Source organism: Panthera tigris, chromosome E2 (assembly GCF_018350195.1).
Source record: "Panthera tigris isolate Pti1 chromosome E2, P.tigris_Pti1_mat1.1, whole genome shotgun sequence".
Taxonomy (NCBI): domain Eukaryota; kingdom Metazoa; phylum Chordata; class Mammalia; order Carnivora; family Felidae; genus Panthera; species Panthera tigris.
This window is the reverse complement of record NC_056674.1, coordinates 46,919,430-46,939,364: the sequence shown is the minus strand read 5'-3', so window position 1 is coordinate 46,939,364 and position 19,935 is coordinate 46,919,430. Positions and strand designations below refer to the sequence as shown.

General features: G+C 49.9%; 1 protein-coding gene across 1 annotated transcript; it reads left to right on the top strand.

Moving 5' to 3' along the window:
- The first annotated feature begins 20 nt into the window (after positions 1-20).
- Positions 21-19,323, top strand: DHX38 (DEAH-box helicase 38). Its single transcript, XM_007074942.3, has 27 exons — positions 21-185; positions 2,198-2,537; positions 2,886-3,073; positions 3,725-3,826; positions 4,611-4,758; positions 4,913-5,031; positions 5,182-5,258; positions 5,729-5,884; positions 6,400-6,561; positions 6,754-6,861; positions 7,198-7,310; positions 8,896-9,033; positions 9,643-9,829; positions 9,965-10,150; positions 10,536-10,676; positions 11,028-11,138; positions 11,234-11,350; positions 11,534-11,641; positions 12,189-12,301; positions 13,029-13,237; positions 13,362-13,516; positions 13,946-14,101; positions 14,198-14,332; positions 14,534-14,659; positions 15,392-15,487; positions 16,910-17,031; positions 18,868-19,323. Exons 2-27 carry the CDS (start codon positions 2,215-2,217, stop codon positions 18,950-18,952), a joined length of 3,681 nt encoding a protein of 1,226 aa, XP_007075004.1. The 5' UTR covers positions 21-185; positions 2,198-2,214; the 3' UTR covers positions 18,953-19,323.
- The last annotated feature ends 612 nt before the right edge of the window (positions 19,324-19,935 follow it).

Sequence of the window (19,935 nt, the reverse complement as noted above, 5' to 3'; positions counted from 1 at the left end):
CGGTTTCCGGGCTGCTCTCGATGGTTATCTCTGGACGGATAGAGGGGATCGCGCAGGGTATTATGGGACAATAATGGCCGCGCTCAAGGTTTGGGATTGGCTTTCTGAGGCGATCTGAGTGAGGAGTGGCGGTGCCGGCGCCCCGAAATCTGGGACAGGAGGTCCCAAGAGTCGGGTTTGGTGAGGTGAGTGTCCTTTCTTTCTTCTTGACCTGCCCTTCGCCAATTACGGCGGCTCCAAGCGGCGGATATGGGTCCTTCGCTCAGGTTCCGGTCCGAGTTTGCGGTCTCGTCCCTGTCACCCAATTTGCCTTTCTTACCCTTGGGATGCTGCACCGGTCCGGGCTGTCCTGTCCTTTCTCCTTGATCTGGTCAGATACTGCTGCCTGGCTGCCCAGGGGTCATCCTGCACCTTTCTTTAGGCCTCTGCATTGGCCCCCTCCCAAGCAGAGGCCGAGCCTAAGTAGGGCTCCTTGTGTCTTTCTTCTCTGTCATAGTGGTATCTTTAGTATGTGATCTCCTCTACTAGAATGTCAACTCCAAGAGGGCGGGATTTTTGCCTGTTTTGTTCTTTGTTCTTTTCCTATTGCCCAGAACAGTGATTGTGTTACAGAAGGTATTCGATGAAAAATTGTTGAATGAGCAAATCTAGTTTTTCTAAATTTTCTATTCTTAATTGGCTTCTTTGTCACTAATCATTCTCCAGAATCCAGTCCTTTTAATTCCTTATTTGTTCTCATAAGCTAGTTAAGTCCTATCAGACTCCTCATCTTGTGCTATTGGGATCTTCCTTTGCTGTCTCTAGATATGTTTGTTTTCCTGTTCTCCATTAATCAGTTTAAATTCATTCATTCATTTATTCAGCAAACTTTATTTCACTAGGTGCTGGCTGTAGTAATAGCAAGATAGACAAGGTTCTCTTTGGCATCCTAGGAGTATATTTTTTAGTTCATGCTACTGTTGAGCATAGCATATATATGTTTACCTTCCTGTTTAGATTTCCTCACATGCACAGAAGTCACCAATATGCAGCTCTGTCTTTTCTCTTCTGCCTGATGGCATTTTTCAAAATGCAACTCTTGTGTCTGTGTTGATATTATGTTTGGCAATATTTCTCTGTAGAGCCATGCATGTTAATTAGAACTGGGCAAAAACATCCTGGATTCTGGTGGTACCCTACACCTTGACAGTTCCTTTGCTTCACTGACTTGTTGAAAGAGGAGAATTATCCAAGCACCTAGAATCGGTGTATGTTTGTAAGTGGATGGTGTGTAATGGGATGTAAAGAGGAATGAATTTGATACACGTTGAGTGTCAGAAAATCTTATAATCACCTTAATAGTTTTCAGGAAACCATTTCATAACCTAGTGTTTCTCGTTAATATTTTTGGTGAACATGGATTGTTATTAAACAAGATCCCAACTGCCGTGAGGTAATTCTTTTCTACAAAACACAACTGGTCCAAAAAAATCCACTAGTATATGGATCACATAGTATATGGTAGCTTTATACCCCAGCATGTCTACTCTGCTGTATCTGTAGTTTAAAGGGAGGGAGAGGTAGAAGGGCTCATGTAGAAAATGTTGAGCCCCAATTAGTACAGAGAAGCATGGCAAATAAAATAACGTGACAGTTACTTTTATGTATGGCTTTATGGTTACAGAGAGCTTTCGCGTACACTTTCTTGTGGGATTCTTATAATAATTCCGTGGACTAAATAAAGCAAAAAATATTTCTGTTTCACAGATACAGAAATTATGCCTAACCAAATATTAAGTTATCTGCTTACAATCATACAAGTAGAAAATATCAAAAGCTTGCATTCTAATTGAGGATTCTGACTTCAAATCTAGTGGTATTTCCCCTACAGTTCCTTTCTAGATGCCATCATGTTCTAGTAAGTGTCCTTCGTGAGGACTGTGCTTGCCTGGTATCCTCTTGGATCCCGGTGTTTGGTGGGTGTGTGAATGTGTGTCTCTGTTTCTGATGTGTATCAGAGTGGGAGTAGGAGGATCTTTTGAGATTGTCAGTGACATAATGGAAAGATTTTGGCAAGAGGTAGCTAAGCAAATCCTGGTCTTGATGGGGAGGTTAACTCCCTGAATATCCCTGTAACTTCAGTTATCCTGGGATATAGCAGAGCTATACCTTTTCTCCTTTTATATCCAATACAAAATGGGTTGTCTTCCTTCCACAGAAATCCCAGAGCCTGTCATGGAGGACACCAGCGAGGATGCCTCGATCCATCGATTGGAAGGCACTGATCTGGACTCTCAGGTTGGTGGTCTTATTTGTAAGACTAAAAGTGCAGCCAGTGAGCAGCATGTCTTCAAGGCCCCTGCCCCCCGTCCTTCCTTGCTGGGACTGGACTTGTTGGCTTCCCTGAAACGAAGGGAGCGAGAGGAGAAGGACGATGGAGAGGACAAGAAGAAGTCCAGAATCTCTTCCTACAAGGACTGGGAAGAGAGCAAAGATGACCAGAGAGATGCTGAGGAGGAAGATAGTGACCAAGCTGGCCGACATAGCCGAAAAGACAGGTAAAGGCTTTTGGATGGGTTGACCAAAAGGGAATGAGAATGGAGGCCAGGGAATAACATCCCATGTTGATTTCTGTTTTCTTGTTGGACATATAGATCTTTATGGTTTTATTATGATTCTGTAGTATTGAAGTAGATAGGAACTGATATTTTCTTCAGATGTGTGGGGAACATTCAAAGGTGACTAAAGACTAGAGCATAAAGATTAGAAATGATTTGGGTTGTTGCTATCAGTAAGCCTGTAAGGAGATTAAGTGGAAAAGGTCAGGCCACCCAGCCAGCCCCCCTTTGGGGGCAAGGTTTTTCTCCTAAGGAGGGGCCTTTTACCACTTGTCCTCTCTGTTTCAGGCATTATCGATCTGCTCGGGTAGAGACTCCATCCCATCCTGGTGGTGTGAGTGAAGAGTTTTGGGAACGCAGTCGGCAGAGAGAGCGGGAGCGGCGGGAACATGGCGTCTATGCCTCGTCTAAAGAAGAAAAGGATCGGAAGAAAGAGAGATCACGGGATCGAGACTCTGACCGCAAGAGAGACAGAGGTAACCAGCCCAGCCTAGTTCCTATAGCCCAGTAAGCATTTGAGCGGACATGTCAGCTTCTTTCCTGTTGCAGGAGTTTTTCTAATGCCTGATAATTAGGGAGCCCTGTTGGTGTTGATAGTGTTGGGGTTGGGAATAGCAGGCTGTTTAAGAACTGTCACTTGCAGCATAGCTGCTTGGCTTGAGTGTGTAGTTCTCATTTAATTATGAAAATTGGTGATAAAGGCGATACCAGGCAGTGTGTATAAGAAACCAGAATTTACAGTGGTGTTGGTGACAGAGAAAGGACAGTGCTGTGAAGCAAAGCTGGACATAGAATCCAACGCTGGCTTTGCTCAGTATTATTTAAATTTTATAGCTTATAGACTGGTAACCATTAACAGCTATTCATTGTAGACTTATAACTATTGTTTTTTGAATTCTTGCAGGAAAATAACTGTTACTGTGAGTTTGAAACTTTGTAGCCAGTAACTATTTTTTCCCCCTGAAAGAATGGGGATATGTGAGTTTCAGGAGCCCATGGATCGCATTAGAGCAGTGCAGGTTGCACCTGTGAGTGAGTGGGAAGGCCTGTCCTTTCTCTAGGGTGAAGATGGGTGGAAGTTAGGATGGGACACACATTTTCTAAGTTCTGCACGTGGCTCTTGACAGATGAGAGGGATAGAAGCAGACACAGCAGCAGATCTGAGCGGGATGGAGGGTCAGAGCGCAGCAGAAGAAATGAACCGGAGAGCCCGAGACACCGACCTAAAGGTAGACCGAGCCGTTGCTTGTGGTGATTTGTCAGGGGTCAGTGTATACAAGGCAGCGTCCTCAGTTGATATGCCGTGGGCAGAGTCAACTGCTGGTTCCACTATGAACTTCTTGGACTACTTGGTTCTGAGTCAGGTTGGAAGGCCCTGGACCTCCCTGTTGAGACGGATATGCTCCTCTAAGTTGGTAGGCCAGTGGACTGAATGGCCAGTTTTCCAAATGGCAGGAAAGAATAGGGAGCTGGGGAACAGAAGAATTGATTAAAAATAATTATTTAGGGGTACCTGGGTGGCTCAGTTGGCTAAGCATCCAACTTTGGCTCAAGTCATGATCTCACGGTTCATGGGTTCGAGCCCCGCATCGGGCTCTGTGCCGGCAGTGTGGAGCCTGCTTGAGATTCATCCTCTCTCTCTCTCTCTCTCTCTCTCTCTCTCTCTCTCTCTGCTCCTCCCCCACTTGTGCACACACAACACACACTCAAAATAAATAAATAAACTTAAAAAAGTTGTTTATATTCAAGAGGAGTATGTTTGCTGAGAGAAATTGGATATTCTTCAAGATGTTGTAAACACATTAAAAAAAAGAAAAGTGTTATAAATACGTGAAAAATGGCCTATTAAAATCCAGATACCTTAAAAATTGTCAAGATTGTGTTACAAGTAGATATCAAGTCTATCGATAGTGAAAGAAAGAGATTTGGGGAATTCACTTTTGGCTGATAGCCCTAGAGCCGTGTCCCGGTGAAGTTAGAGGTTTCCGGTGGATGTGTTCTTTGTCGCCCCAGATGCAGCTACCCCTTCAAGGTCTACCTGGGAGGAAGAGGACAGTGGCTGTGGTTCCTCAAGGCGCTCGCAGTGGGAATCGCCTTCCCCGACACCTTCCTATCGAGATTCTGAGCGGAGCCATCGGCAGTCCAGTCGAGATCGCGATAGGTGATGTTCTGGGCAGAGCAGCCCAGTTTCTCTGGGTGGGTGGCAAAGGGTGGACGTGATGAGGGCAAAGGGATCTGGGCTGGGGGAACAGATGGCAGCTGGGGAACATGTCTCAGCTTAGTGACTTAGTGATGCTGGTTACATGGTCTCCCAGGTCCGTGAGGAGCAGGTACTCAGATGACACACCTCTGCCAACCCCATCCTACAAATACAACGAATGGGCCGATGACAGGAGACACCTGGGGTCCACACCCCGTCTGTCCAGGGGCCGAGGTAAGGCAGGGGGAGGGAGGGGGACAGGGAAGCGGGATCACTTGTCCCAGTGAGGCTGAGCAAAGCTGTGCTTCTGGAGCTGTGCGGCTTTGCAGGGCTCTTGGTGGGGCTGGGGGTGTTTGGACTGACCTGCTGCGTGTTCTCCTTCAGGAAGACGGGAGGATGGCGAAGAAGGAATTTCATTTGACACAGAAGAGGAACGGCAGCAGTGGGAAGATGACCAGAGGGTAAAAACCTTATGTCTTTGAGGCACCGAATGAGGAGTGGTGGACCTCCATGGGTGAATGAGCCACGAGTGACGCTCTAGTGGAATTGGACTTCGATGAGGGCAGTTAGCACTGGACAGTCTCTAGAGCCGAGCTGGATTCAGTCCCGAAGCCTCGGAGTCTCTGCAGAGGCACAGGCTCCTCTGTGAAACTTCTCACCTGCCACTGGCAGACCTGTTTTAGTTAAGCGTTGGTGCCACCGTGTGGTGAATGTAAGAAGTGCCGTCACGATGGGCGGCCACATAGTCCTTCCCCGCCTGTGTCCTCCACATGGCTCGTCCTAGATAGAGCACATGGTCTTCCTCCTGCACCTCCCACAAACATTGCTCCACCACACCAGTGACTTCTCACTAGACACCTCCCCTCTGGTCTTGTCTTGCACATAAACTCGATCTGTTCCTTGTTTTCACCGCTCTGTCACATCGCTGCAGCAAGCTGACCGGGACTGGTACATGATGGATGAGGGATACGATGAGTTCCACAACCCCCTGGCCTACTCCTCCGAGGACTACGTGAGGAGGCGGGAGCAGCACCTGCATAAACAGAAGCAGAAGCGCATTTCTGCTCAGCGGAGGCAGATCAATGAGGTGGGCTGCTGGCGGTAGCTGGAGTGAACCCGGCTGGCGTTGGGCATGTGGGAGAAGTGCGGGCTTTGTGCACATGGTGGCAGCGCAGCTGGCCTCTCATCGCTGAAGTATTGGGTGTCGCTGTGCCTCTAGAGTCTGAGGAGGGTGGGCGTAGAGCCTTTCAGTAGTTATCTCCTAACCTCTCTCTCTCGTAGTCCTCCTTCCGTGCTGGGATGGGAACTAGTAGGGTGTTCTTTGTGTCTCTGCGTGGGGCCGCGGACGCTTGCCATTTGTGTGTCCGTATAGAGGTTCTGACTCACATATAAAGGGCTGCTGCTTGGAAAAAATGTCGCCGGTGGTTTGGGATCAGTCACTTTTCTTTCTTAGGAGCCACAGGGTACAGAGGCCTGTGACACGTCTACGGCCCAGGCCTCGCGTGGCCCTTCTCTCAGGACTTGATGTGTGGACTCTCCCAGTGACCTTTCAGATGCCTTGTGGTTTCAGTCTGAGCGCGGCCCCCCGTTGTGTTCTCATAGGATAACGAGCGCTGGGAGACCAACCGCATGCTCACCAGTGGAGTGGTCCATCGGCTAGAGGTGGACGAAGACTTTGAAGAGGACAGCGCAGCCAAGGTGCATCTGATGGTGCACAACCTGGTTCCTCCCTTCCTTGATGGACGCATCGTCTTCACCAAGCAGGTGAGGCCGCTGGGGCCTGAGAGAAGAAAGCTCAGATAGAATTGAGCTGAGAGTGGGGGGAAAAAAAGAGGAAAAAAAAGCCCCCATCCCAATAGGATAGAAATCCTTTCATTTATTAGGGCTGTCATGAAGTGGACCTTCCTGTTGAGTGTAACGATCAGTGGAGAATTCCTCTTTTTCCCCAACCTACAGCCAGAGCCTGTAATTCCAGTCAAGGATGCTACTTCTGACCTGGCCATTATTGCCCGGAAAGGCAGTCAAACAGTGCGGAAGCACAGGGAGCAGAAGGAACGCAAAAAGGTTGGTTTCTTGTCCTTTGGGGCCTGGGACAATTTTTAGAAATTGCATGAGATCTCACGGGTAGAGGTCCTCTTGGAAGTTCGAGGACACTCACACAGCAAGAACCAGCTGTTGGAGGAGGGCTTCGTGTTCCTCCACCAAGGCCTTTGTTAAGACAACCACAGGGCCCGATGCTCTGGTGGCTTGAGGTAGAAGAAGGGAATGTGGGCGCCAGGCCACTGCGGCTTTGTGGGAATTTACCACCTGCTAGATGGAGCCTCCTGTGCAAGTGGGATTGGTTTTCCATGGACCACAGTCGTGTTACACGATGGAGCAGACTTTCCGTATTTTTTTTAGGCTCAACACAAACACTGGGAACTGGCTGGAACCAAGCTGGGAGATATAATGGGTGTCAAAAAAGAGGAAGAGCCCGATAAAGCGCTGACAGAAGACGGTAAAGTGGACTATAGGTAGGAGTCTTGGTCGGCAGTGGGCTGTCTCCTGAGCCTGGGGCCCTCAAGGACACTTGCTGGGGAACTGAGAGAATTTGTGGCTCATGAACAGAAAAATTAGGTCACTTTGGATCTTCTAGTCTGTTCTCATCCCTTCCTCCTGGTCTCTCTTCTACCATCTTCAGCTTTTCCTAGATATTATTCCTGCCACCACCACTACTACTGCTATAGGAGTGACCTCAGTGCCTGTCAGCGTTAAATGCCTCACAGATACTGACTGAATTCTCAACGACAATCCCACGAGATAGGTGCTCTCCTTCCCATTTTTCGTGTGCAGAGGATGAGACGCAGGAGGTTAAGTAACTTGTTTGAGGTCACCCAGCTGTAAATGGAGCGATGCTCAGACCCAGACATTGTAGCTTTGGAGCCTGGTGTCGTAGTCATGGTGCTGAAGTGTACTTCCGATGTTCAGTGTTGGAAGGTAGGCTTCGCCCCCTTAGATTTCAGTTTAATGGAAGGAAGAACCACTTTTAACAGTGTTTTGAAAATAGGAAAGATTGTTTTTACCAGGGAGTGGCTTCCCTGTTCATAGAGGTATTTAAGCAGATGGTACATAGCTGCCTGTTGGGGTTCACACATTGGGTAGATGGCTGGACTCAAATGTCCCTCTTGAATCTCATCCTTTGAACATACTGAAGTCTTACTGAACTGGCATCCAAGTGAATAATTCCCTGCACCCCTCTGAGAAATAACCCAAATGAGAAGTCAGTACTGATGGTCAGCCCTTGTTAGTTTATAAATGTAATCCCGTAGGCATTAATTGTTAGCTGACTGAGAGTGATGGAGAAATTAGAATAGGAAGCCTGACAGGGTGTGGGGGAGGTCTGAAAGGGGGACAGGTCTCTTGGGAGAGTGGCGGGCAGCAGACGTGTGGACACCCACTGAACCGCACTCTCTTTGAGTGCAGCACTCTTTGGGCAGCACTGAACCGCTCTCTCTTTGCAGTCTTGGGAAAATTACAAAGTTCTTTGGAGTCTAGGTGTGTATACATGTGTCAGATATTTGTGTGCTTTCAGTAGAAGCTGGAGGTCACTACTAAGTGGGACTGTTTTTTCTCACAATTCTTTGAAAACGAAGTTTTACAGACCATGCCGTCCTGCCAGGAGGAGAGAGGAGGTCTGACCCTGGTCAGGATTCTGTAGCCATGACTCCTCCATTTAGCCTTTCGAGCATTGAGCATTGTGCTGGGTATTCTGTACAAGATAATTACCTGGTGATCTCAGCTCCTCTTCTGGTTGAGCTTTTTGGGGCAGAGAACTGGCCCATTTGTTAACCTGAACTCCTCTGAGTCATACTTAGTTTTCTTTGCCTAGGGAATATTGGGTATGTTGTGGATGATGGTTCTCAGACCGCAGTTCTAGTCCCTTAGGCCAGAGGAGACGAGAAACATCTTGGATCACCTGGCTGCTCTAGTGACTCAAAGATTTCTTGCGTCTTGTTGAGGTGGGTCTTGTTCTTGGGTGTAGGAAGAAGGACAGTAACCCAGTCAGGAAAAACAGTGTGGGAAATTGTGCAGGGTGCTTAGGCTGCTGTGTGTTCTCAGGACGGAGCAGAAGTTTGCGGATCACATGAAGAAAAAGAGTGAAGCTAGCAGTGAATTTGCCAAAAAGAAGTCGATTCTGGAGCAGAGGCAGTACCTGCCCATCTTTGCTGTGCAGCAGGAGCTACTCACTATTATCAGGTAACTCGTCTAGGAATTCCATTGTTGACTTGGTGTCCCTTGGGTCCCTTGTGTTTACTTAGTAGCTCTTTTACTTTGGGCTGTTGCATCTGGTAGAGAAGGGAAAGAATTTTTTCTTATCTGACCTCCATACCCTGGGCTACTTTGCATGAAGTAATAAGCAAAATGGCTTTGCTCTGTTATATTTCGTTTGTTTAAACCTCACCATCTTCTTTTTTTTTAATGTTTTATTTATTTATTCTGAGAGAGGCGGGGGGCATGAGCAGGGAGGGGCAGAGAGAAAGAGAGAATCCTAAGCAGGCTCTGTGCTGTCCATGCAGAGCCCGATGTGGGGCTCGATCTCACAAACCATGAGGTCATGATCTGAGCTGAAACCAAGACTTAGATGCTTAACTGACTGAGCCACCTAGCACCTCTCAACCTTACCATCTTCTAGACATTGTAGGGGGTATCTTCATTCAGGGCTGTTTTCCCAGGGAAATCTGCCTTTAAGCAGGCATGCTCCTTGGATAGCCAGACATAGGCATAGGAAGTGGCAGCGTCTTGTTGGAGGATTGGAGGTGGCCATCTGCCTGGCCTGATTTGTCCTTCGTCTTCTTTCCCTTGTAGAGATAACAGCATCGTGATTGTGGTTGGAGAAACAGGGAGCGGCAAGACCACCCAGCTGACACAGTACTTGCATGAAGACGGTTACACGGACTACGGGATGATTGGGTGCACCCAGCCTCGGCGTGTGGCTGCCATGTCGGTGGCCAAGAGAGTCAGTGAAGAAATGGGAGGAAGCCTTGGTGAGGAGGTGAGTGGGCACGAGGGCTGATCTGTACAGCTTCCGTCCTTTTGAGCTGACTTCCTAAGGCCTGGGCCCAGCATGGGGTATGTGGGCAGTGAGCTGGGGCCCAGAGCTTCTGAGCTGTCTCTCCCTGACTTTCAGGTGGGTTATGCCATCCGCTTTGAAGACTGCACCTCAGAAAACACCTTGATCAAATACATGACTGATGGGATCCTGCTCCGGGAGTCCCTCCGGGAAGCAGACTTGGATCACTATAGTGCCATCATCATGGACGAGGCCCACGAGCGCTCCCTCAACACTGACGTGCTCTTTGGGCTGCTGCGGGAGGTGAGGGCTGTGGGGCACAGTCTGTCTGCACTCTTGGGGCTTTGATGCATGCCCTGTTGGTAGTTCATGACTGAGGTGCTCCGGGTGAGCTGGGGTCTCGCCTGGGGGAGCCAAGAGGGTCTCTGACAGGCCTGAGTTTGCTGAGGCCTCCAGGTTGCCAGGTGGAGACCTGGGTTGTAGTTTATTCTGTTCTTGCTCAGCCAAGAGACTCCAGGTTCTCTTGGCTGTGGCTGTATGGGTTCGGTCCTCAGGACTGTTAGGAATCTAATGTGCCCATCTGTCAGCTTCAGCTTGTTTCATCTGGGAGTAATGTTGCTGAGATTGGTGGGAGGGAGCCAAGGGTTCCAAATCTATAGGGAAGCCTCGGACTGACCTCTTCTCTCAGGTGGTGGCTAGGCGCTCAGACCTGAAGCTCATTGTCACATCGGCTACTATGGATGCAGAGAAATTTGCTGCCTTTTTCGGGAATGTTCCCATCTTCCACATCCCTGGTCGTACCTTCCCTGTTGACATTCTCTTCAGCAAGGTACTGAGGCCTCCTCTTTGAACCATTCCTGACCTCTGATGAGAAGTCAGTTGGACGGCATGGGGTAGGGAACTGAGCCAGGAAAGGTTTTTGGGGTTACCATGGGGCAGATGGGGTACTCTGTAGCTCTAGGTCTGAGACACAAAGGACTGTACTCGGGGGAGGTCTAGTTTTATTCTTTCGTTAGAGTAGCAATGCAGGGCCCAGAGAGGGCAGTCAGGCCCATCTGTAGCCCTGAAAGTCCACTGGCTCTATCCCTATATCAGTGACTGATCACCAGTTCCTGAGGGATGTCCAACCTACATTTCTCTCGATGCTTCCCTTTGACCATGTCTCTGACTGGTGTTGCAGACGCCGCAGGAGGATTACGTGGAGGCCGCGGTGAAGCAGTCCTTACAGGTGCACCTGTCGGGGGCCCCCGGGGATATCCTTATCTTCATGCCTGGCCAAGAGGACATTGAGGTGCGTGCCTTGGTCATGACCATGATGAGCAGGTAGGATCCTACATATGGGAGTTTGGGGCTCTGGTATCTCATGGCTCCTCTCTGTGCCCTCAGGTGACCTCAGACCAGATTGTGGAACATCTGGAGGAACTGGAGAATGCACCTGCCTTGGCCGTGCTGCCCATCTACTCCCAGCTGCCTTCTGACCTCCAGGCCAAAATTTTCCAGAAGGTGTGATAGCAAGAATATCTGTCTTGGGTACCCACCTTTGGGTCTCCCTGGATTCTCCCAAGGGAGGACTAGAGAGAGGGTGTTACTTTCCCTGCAGGGGCGGGGTGTGCTCTTTGCCCTGTGGAGTCTTTCCTACCCGAGGGCCTACAGCCTTCCCTCTTTGTACATCCTGCCTGGTTCTAGGCTCCAGATGGAGTTCGGAAGTGTATCGTTGCCACCAACATTGCCGAGACATCTCTGACTGTCGATGGCATCATGTTTGTTATTGACTCTGGTTATTGCAAATTAAAGGTAAGAAACGACACAGGCACTAGGGCCCTGGGCCTTCACCTGAAGCTAACTCAATGTTGTAGGTGGTGGAAAGGCAGGCCCTGGGTCTTTAGCTCTTAAACAAGGGATGGGCTTGGATTTAAGAGGCTAACATTTGAGTGCTGATTTTGCTGTGCACTTGATTGACTTAATCTTTGTGATAACGCCATGAGTTAGATGATTTAATAACTCTGTGCAGATCACAGAGCTGGTATTTGTGGGGAAATTTCTTGAGGTTTCTGGTTTCAAAAGGATGGCTGCCAGGGCACCAAGGTGGCTCGGTGTGTTAAGCGACTGACTTGTTATCTCAGCTCAGGTCTTGATCTTAGGGTCATGAGTTCACGCCCTGTAGTGGGCTCAACACTGGGCATGAAGCCTACTTAAAAAGGAAAAAGGATGGCTGTCTGCATTGCTAAAACACTGTACTCTGTGCTGCATAGCAACCAGGGTTTGTCTGTCTTTGTCTCAAGGTTGCCTCCCCCTTTCCCCTTACTCTATGCTTAATCAGCTCTTTATTGTCCCCTCCTAGGTCTTCAACCCCAGGATTGGCATGGATGCTCTACAGATCTATCCCATCAGCCAGGCCAATGCCAACCAGAGGTCAGGGCGAGCCGGCAGGACGGGCCCAGGTCAGTGTTTCAGGTAGGAGCCCTGTGCTAGCCTGCTCTCTGGGGCAGCGCTGGGATTGCTGAGTGTGGAGCCCAGGCTGGGGCAGTGGGGATTGGACTGTGATCCAGCAGAGGGATGCTGGCCCTAGGATCCCTGAGGCTCGGGACTGATGGTGGGGCTGCCACTTGGTGGTTTGCTCCTCATATGCTGCTGAGCCAAAGAGTAGCCTTTCCAGATGGCTTGGAGGTCTGAGCAGCTTTGGGTGTCAGGCAGTCCCATGTTGAACGTACCTGCACCTGAAGACTCGCACAGGCTAAGTCTGAGCAGATTATATCATGGCTCCTGTTACACTTCTGCAGTTATTTTTTCTGATTTTCGTGTTTTAAAAAATAACGTATTTGCTACAGAAATTGAGAAAATACAGAAGAGCATAAAGAAAACAAAACCGAGCCATAAATCTCGTCCCAGGCTCATTGGTTCCAGAAATGAAACAAATATGTAGGAGACTCCAGCAGAAGAGTCAATTGGCAGGACTGATTTGAATGGGTGGAAATCTGGGATTCAGAGAGAACAAGGCAGGTGGGGGAAGAAATGAGAACTTGTCCTCCCTGCCTGTGGCTTTCTTCCGTACTGACCTCTGTGGGGTGCAGGTGCAGGGCAAAGCTGGGGTAGCATTGGGTCTTCCACTGCAGGGACCCCTGCGCGGGCAGCTGGGCCCCGAGGCGGTAGATGCAGCAGTGTGTGGTCTTCTTCCCGGCAGGCTCTACACCCAGAGCGCCTACAAGAACGAGCTCCTGACTACCACGGTGCCCGAGATCCAGAGGACTAACCTGGCCAACGTGGTGCTGCTGCTGAAGTCCCTCGGGGTGCAGGACCTGCTGCAGTTCCACTTCATGGACCCGCCCCCCGAGGACAACATGCTCAACTCCATGTATCAGCTCTGGATCCTCGGGGCCCTGGACAACACAGGTGCCGAGCCCCGGGAGCTGGAGGCGGGGGTGGTGGTGGTGGTGCTCACGGGCTCTGGCGGTCGGTTTCGCTCCTCGTTTACTTCACTGTGTCCACCGAATGTCTGGATTCGCTCCTCTCCCAGGTGGGCTGACCTCGACTGGGCGGCTGATGGTAGAGTTCCCGCTGGACCCGGCCCTGTCCAAGATGCTCATCGTGTCCTGTGACATGGGCTGCAGCTCCGAGATCCTGCTCATTGTGTCCATGCTCTCGGTGCCAGCCATCTTCTACAGGCCCAAGGTGGGTGGTGGTGGCCCCTCTGCTCTCCTCGAAGCTGCAGGGGGCTTTCCCGGCTTGAGGAAGGGTTAGAGAGGACTGGTTTCTTTCTGTATCATTAAAATGGAACGGAGGCATGGGAGTCAAAGTTTCCAAAGAGTGGTATTACTGCTTTCTGTTAAGCAGGTTGGGGTAGGGGAAAGCATGGGCTAGATCAGTGGTTTTCAGGTGATTTGGAAATTTCTTATCGTCTGGTATAGTTGTGCCTGAGCTGTCACGTTTTAGAGTAGATGTTTTGTCAGAAGCTATGTTATTTTCCCTGGATCGTTAGGGTAACACACTGATGTGTTTAAAGCTGTGCGTGCAGGCAGGTAACAGTGTGAAAAGCTCCGGGATCCTCCCAGTGGGCCTGGACTCCCTGTGCTTACAGTAAGGGTCCTTTTTCCTTCCTAGGGCCGAGAGGAGGAGAGTGATCAAATCCGGGAGAAGTTTGCTGTCCCCGAGAGTGATCATTTGACCTACCTGAATGTCTACCTGCAGTGGAAGAATAATAATTACTCCACCATCTGGTGTAACGATCATTTCATCCATGCCAAGGCCATGCGGAAGGTGGGGGCAGTCGCCCAGATAAGCAGGATGTTGGGGTGAGGCGGGGAGGCAGGAGGAGGCAGGCTTCATCCTTGCCTGCCCTGTGTCCTTCTCTAGGTCCGGGAGGTGCGGGCTCAGCTCAAGGACATCATGGTACAGCAGCGGATGAGCCTGGCCTCGTGTGGCACTGACTGGGACATCGTCAGGAAGTGTATCTGTGCTGCCTATTTCCACCAGGCAGCCAAGCTCAAGGTGAGCCCAGAGGAGCCTGAGGGAGTTGTGGCCCTTTCCTGGCCTGATAATCATACCAGCACAGAGTTCTTTCATTCTCATTGTACAGTCCTGCAGACCTGGGTTTTCCCCACCAAGGCCTTTGTCAGGACCTGGGATGGAGTGGCTGCCCAGATGAGCAGCATTGTCCTGATGTGGCCACCTTTTGTGTCTCTTCCCTAGGGAATCGGGGAGTATGTGAATATCCGGACAGGGATGCCCTGCCACTTGCACCCCACCAGCTCCCTCTTTGGAATGGGCTACACCCCAGACTACATAGTGTATCACGAGCTGGTCATGACCACCAAGGTGAGTCTTCTCTGACGCAGTTTACTTGACGTAGGCCTACCTGGCTGGGCTGGGCCTTTGTAACCCTTCATTGCCTTCCTGTGTGAGCTTTGAGCCTAGGAGACTTGAGGCCACATGTGTTGCTTTGAGACGAATTGAGAGGATTTGAGGATGCTTACTTGGAATTAACCTTCAGATGCCAGTGACCTCAGCTATGCCAGCAGGATTGTTACTTGCTGCCAGGGATGAGCAACCCCTGTTGGTGTCATTAGAAGGGCTTTCTGGGGAGCCTGGGTGGCTCAGTTGGTTAAGTGTCTGACTTCAGCTCAGGTCATGATCTCATGGTTTGTGAGTTCAGGCCCTACATTGGGTTCTGTGCTGACAGCTCAGAGCCTGGAATCTGCTTCGGATTGTGTCTCCCTCTCACTCTGCCCTTCCCCCGCTCGCACTCTGTCTGTATCTCAAAAATAAATAAAAATTTAAAAATTAAAAAAAAAAAAAGGCTTTCTGAGGGGTTAGGCCTTTTCTCTTGGATACTGGGCGTGGGGGAGGGGCATTTTTTCAAGCATGGAGGGATTTGGGAGAAAGGATTAAAATTCCAGTGTCTGGGGCTTATGTCTGCCTTTTTCAGCCTCACAGGGCTGGGGGTCAGGCCCTTCCCACGTAGGTCCCGATTGTGGAACTACTCGGCAAGGGACGGCCCAAAGCATTGGCCTTCCTCTGACCACCGCTTTGTGACCCTTCTGCCTGCAGGAGTACATGCAGTGTGTCACTGCTGTGGATGGAGAGTGGCTGGCGGAGCTGGGCCCCATGTTCTACAGCGTCAAACAGGCGGGAAAGTCTCGGCAGGTAAGCATCCCGCGCTCGCCATGGAGGTTCTGTTTGCCCGTGGGACCCATTTTTCGCATAGCCCGGGATTGAAGACACGTCCTCACCTGACCCCTGTCCTCCTTACTTCTCTCTCAAACATAAAAGCTGTGATGGAGCCAGGTTGGTATGGTAGATTTTCGCCCATCTGCTCCAGTTGCTTGGTCGGATGAGCCTTTTAAAAAAAACCTTATTATTGAAAAGTCCAAATATTCGTAGAAGTATAAAAAACAGTATAGGGAGCCGTCATGTATTCCTTACCGAATCTCGATAATGTTCAACATGTTGGTCAGACTCATTTGGCTTATTCCTCCTCTTCTCCATACGCTAATTTTTTTTCTTAGAAAAAATTTTAAAGCCTCTCTCTGAGACTTTATTTCACCAATAAATACTTGAGTAAACATCTCTAAAAAGACTGGTTTTTAAAATGTAACCTTTTTGCCATTATCACTCACAGAATTAATCCTTAATGTTTTCCAGTCCTTATTCATATTTTGTCTTTTGTTTCAAAGATAAACTCGTATGATTTGATTTGCTTGAATCAGAATCTGAATGTTACAGTTAGTTGGTATATGTGTAAGTGTTATGTTCTAGAATGTGCTCTGTTCTCATTCTTTATTATGGCATTGATTACTTGGAGAGACTAGGTCACTTGTAGAATATTCCATTTTCTGTATTTGGCCAATTGCTTTTCGTGATGGCGTTTAACTTGTGCCTCTGTCCCATGTTCTTTCTGTAAACTAGTAATTAATCCAAAAGCCTGATAAGATTCAGGTTCAGCTGTGTTGGGCAAAGATGCACAAATGCGTGCAGTGCTGTGAACTTCCTTTTAGATCCTGTCAGGAAGCACGTAAGGGCTGGTGGCCCCACTTTTGGGGATGCTGAGAGTGGTCACTGGTTCTGCCTGATCCCTCCAGGATAGATTGTCTCCCTGCCACTCCACCTCCTCATGGTCTTTGCGTACGTGGATGGCTGCTGCCTCGAGCTGTCCTTCAGGGCTTCAGACTGTGGGGGGCTTTCCTTCCTCTTGTCTGTACTGTCCACACTGGGTCTGTGCACACCTTCCTTATGTCTGTTCTTCCCAGCCAGCTGATCGTGTCTTCCCTATTTCTTGTACTTCCTGGCATTACTGTGAACTTGGTAAGAGAGTGAAAGTACTTACGGAATTGAGTGGAGAGCTGAGACACCATAGGGTTAGGACTGAATCGTGTCGTGTCTGTCTTGAATCAGCGAATCGGCCTCAAAAGAATAGATGGCCTTGGTGTTGGGGCAGGGAGCCACGTGGCCCCGTCTCTGGGAGCTGGCACTGTGTACACGGCACCTGGCTTGTGGTGGGGAGATGGGTGGGACAAGGCTCTCCACCTGCTGGTGGTGGTCCCCAGTACCTCGCCCTCCCTTTTCTAGGAGAACCGCCGACGGGCCAAAGAGGAAGCCTCTGCCATGGAGGAGGAGATGGCACTGGCTGAGGAGCAGCTGCGAGCCCGCCGGCAGGAGCAAGAAAAGCGCAGCCCCCTGGGCAGTGTCAGGTGGGTTGCGGCCTCAGGACCCTGGCTGGGATGGTGCCTGCCCCTGGGAGGCTCTGGGGAGCAGCCCGATAGACTGAGCAGGTCCCCATGCAGGCCGGTGATCTAAGAGAATTTGAGTGTGTGGAGCTGAGCTGGTCACAGAAGTTGACTGGTTCCATGGAGGCATGGGAGGAGTTCCAGACATACTCTCAAGGGGCAGTGATACATCTGCAGCTCCTGGTCATTGTCACATTGTACTGAGGCCTGCGGTGGGCTGGAGAAGTAGGCAGGGCTTGTAGCTCTACCGACAGGCTAGGGCTTGGAAATCATGTGGAGACGGGAGGAGAGTCTTGGGCTTCTGTGTCTGCTGGTGCCTGGAGTTAGGTCAGACTTCACAGGTGAAGGGCATAGTTCTCCACAAGACTGCCTTCACTTCAGGGGCACCTGGGTGGCTCAGCCAGTCAAGTGTCCAGTTGGAGCTTGGGTCGTGATCTCGCACTCTGTGAGTTCAAGCCCCGTGTCAGGCTCTGTGCTGACAGTTTGGAGCCTGGAACCTGCTTCAGATTCTGTGTCTCCCTCTCTCTCTCTGCCCCTCCCCTGCTCACGCTCTGTCTCTCTCTGGAAAAAAAAAAAAAAAAAAAAAAAAGACTGCCTTTACTTCAGACACCAGCTATAACTTGGGGTGTGCTAAAGATCCCTCTCACTTCTGACCAACTTGCTACATATTTGGGGATCTGCATGGACTCCCCCGCCATTTGATAACTTGCTAGAATAAGTTGCTAGAATAACTCACAGAACTCAGGAAAGTACTGTGTTTGAGATTACAATTTTATTATAGCCAAAGGTTACAAATCAGCACCAAGGGAGAGATGCATAGAGTGAGGTCTGGGATGGTCCCAAATGAGAAGCTTCCGTTGTCCTCGGGGCCACATTACCCTCCTGGCCCATTGGTGTGTGATAGTATGCACAGAGCATTGCTAGCCAGGGAAGCTTCAGCGTCCAGAGCTTTATTGGGGTTTCATTACATAGTCACGAATGGTTGAGTATATATCCATGTGATTGACTCAGTCTCCAGCCTCCTTTCCATAGAGGCTGAGCTGATATCATGAGGCTCAAAGTATAGCCTTCTGGTCACGTACTTGGTTTTTCTTTAAAAAAAATTTTTTTTTTTAACGTTTATTTATTTTTGAGACAGAGAGAGACAGAGCATGAACGGGGGAGGATCAGAGAGAGGGAGACACAGAATCCGAAACAGGCTCCAGGCTCTGAGCTGTCAGCACAGAGCCCGACACGGGGCTCAAACTCACGGACCGCGAGATCATGACCTGAGCCGAAGTCGGCCGCTCAACCGACTGAGCCACCCAGGCACCCCACGTACTTGGTCTTTCTAGCTGGGCCAGCCCTTATCCTGAGTCCTCTTGTTAGGATAAACTATCAGATGTTACCGTGTGTAACAGGGACACTCAATCCCTCTGGAAATCTCGAGGTTTTAGAGATGACCTCCCAGGACTGGGGACTAGGGCCAGCCAGATTCTTTATTAGAAGGTGGAGTGGCCGTCTGGTGAGGTGGCTGGAAGACTGCTTCCATAGCTCACCTGGGAGGCATGAAAGGAATTGTTAAAAAATCTACCTGCCAACAGTCCTTGGTGGGTATCAGAGTCAGGTGGTGCTGTTACTGTGCTCCCCATCACAAATGGGGATGGCAGCAGGGGGGAAATGTGCTGGGGAAGAAGACTGTTCAGCCCCAAAGCCTGCTCACACACAGAAAGAGCAAGGCCTCAGGCTCCTTGCTGTGCTGTGCATCCTGGTTGGCGTGAGTAGCAGTGTGATTCCTCACCCCTCTTTCCATGTCTCCAGGTCTACAAAAATCTACACTCCAGGTCGGAAGGAGCAAGGGGAACCCATGACCCCACGCCGCACGCCAGCCCGCTTTGGGCTCTGAGCCGAGGCTCTCCCTGCAGAGGATGCAGCGTGTGTTGAGTCCTGAGCCCTGTGGCCAGAGCATCCGGGGCCTGCCAACAAAACCCTTTCATCTGCGCACTTTCGTCTGTGTACATCACAGCCCCCGGGGAAGCTCCTGCAGGGGCCAGCTCTACAACAGAGGGAGTGGCAGTTCCTTGGTGCAGGGGTGCAGGTCAGGGTACGGAGCAGCGAGAGCTGCCAGGGCAGTGAGAGCTGGCCAGACCCACTGTGTCCAAATAAACCATTCCTGGGACGCTTGGTGTATAAATGACTTGGCCGTAACTATGGTTTTTTAAAATTCTGTGTAAAGCAGCAAAATAGACCTACAGGGAATTGTAATTTGGTTATAATTCAGGATTTGGAAATAAATTTATTGTTTGTAAAATGTTATTGCATTTTGGACTGTTCCTTTTTCCCTCGCTGCCCTAAATTACATAATGATAGAAGATGGGCAAGACGCCGACTTCTTTCTTTAGGTGGCTCCTTCTAAAATCTCACCTCACCTTATTTCTGTTCTCCAGGCAGTCCTCTTAAGAAAAGGGTTGGCAGGGTGGGACACAGCTGGCAGGGACAGATAATGGCCTGGGGCACTAGGCGGGCCAAACTGAGGGCGCCTCACTGTTCCCAGGGCTGGTGGGCAGGACGAGGCTGGCCAACAGCCAAGTGGGAGGGAGGTGAGTAGCCATGCGCCCTCTTCCCTTCCCCAGGTGTGGGTTGGCTGCTCTCTTGCTCAGAATGGCAGAAGTTTGCTCTGCGTGTGTAAGGGTGCTGTATTGGCAAAACTGGTGTAACATACTGCTTCTTGATTTTTGTGTAAAGGATGATCCTTGCACTGAAATCACTAAGCTTTTCTCTTGTTAAGCAGCCTGTATCTGCTGAGGTGGCTCTTTGGGTATTTGCATCACGCACGGTCTTTATTTTGTGATCCCCTGGGGTTGGGCTTCTGCTGGGTGTGCTGGTTGC

Excerpts from the sequence above, each read along its gene's own strand:
- DHX38 (XM_007074942.3), top strand. The coding sequence starts at position 2,215 with ATGGAGGACACCAGCGAGGATGCCTCGATCCATCGATTGGAAGGCACT. Across the intron at positions 5,259-5,728 it reads AGTGGGAAGATGACCAGAGG|CAAGCTGACCGGGACTGGTA; the intron begins GTAAAAACCTTA and ends ACATCGCTGCAG. Across the intron at positions 6,562-6,753 it reads GCATCGTCTTCACCAAGCAG|CCAGAGCCTGTAATTCCAGT; the intron begins GTGAGGCCGCTG and ends CCCAACCTACAG.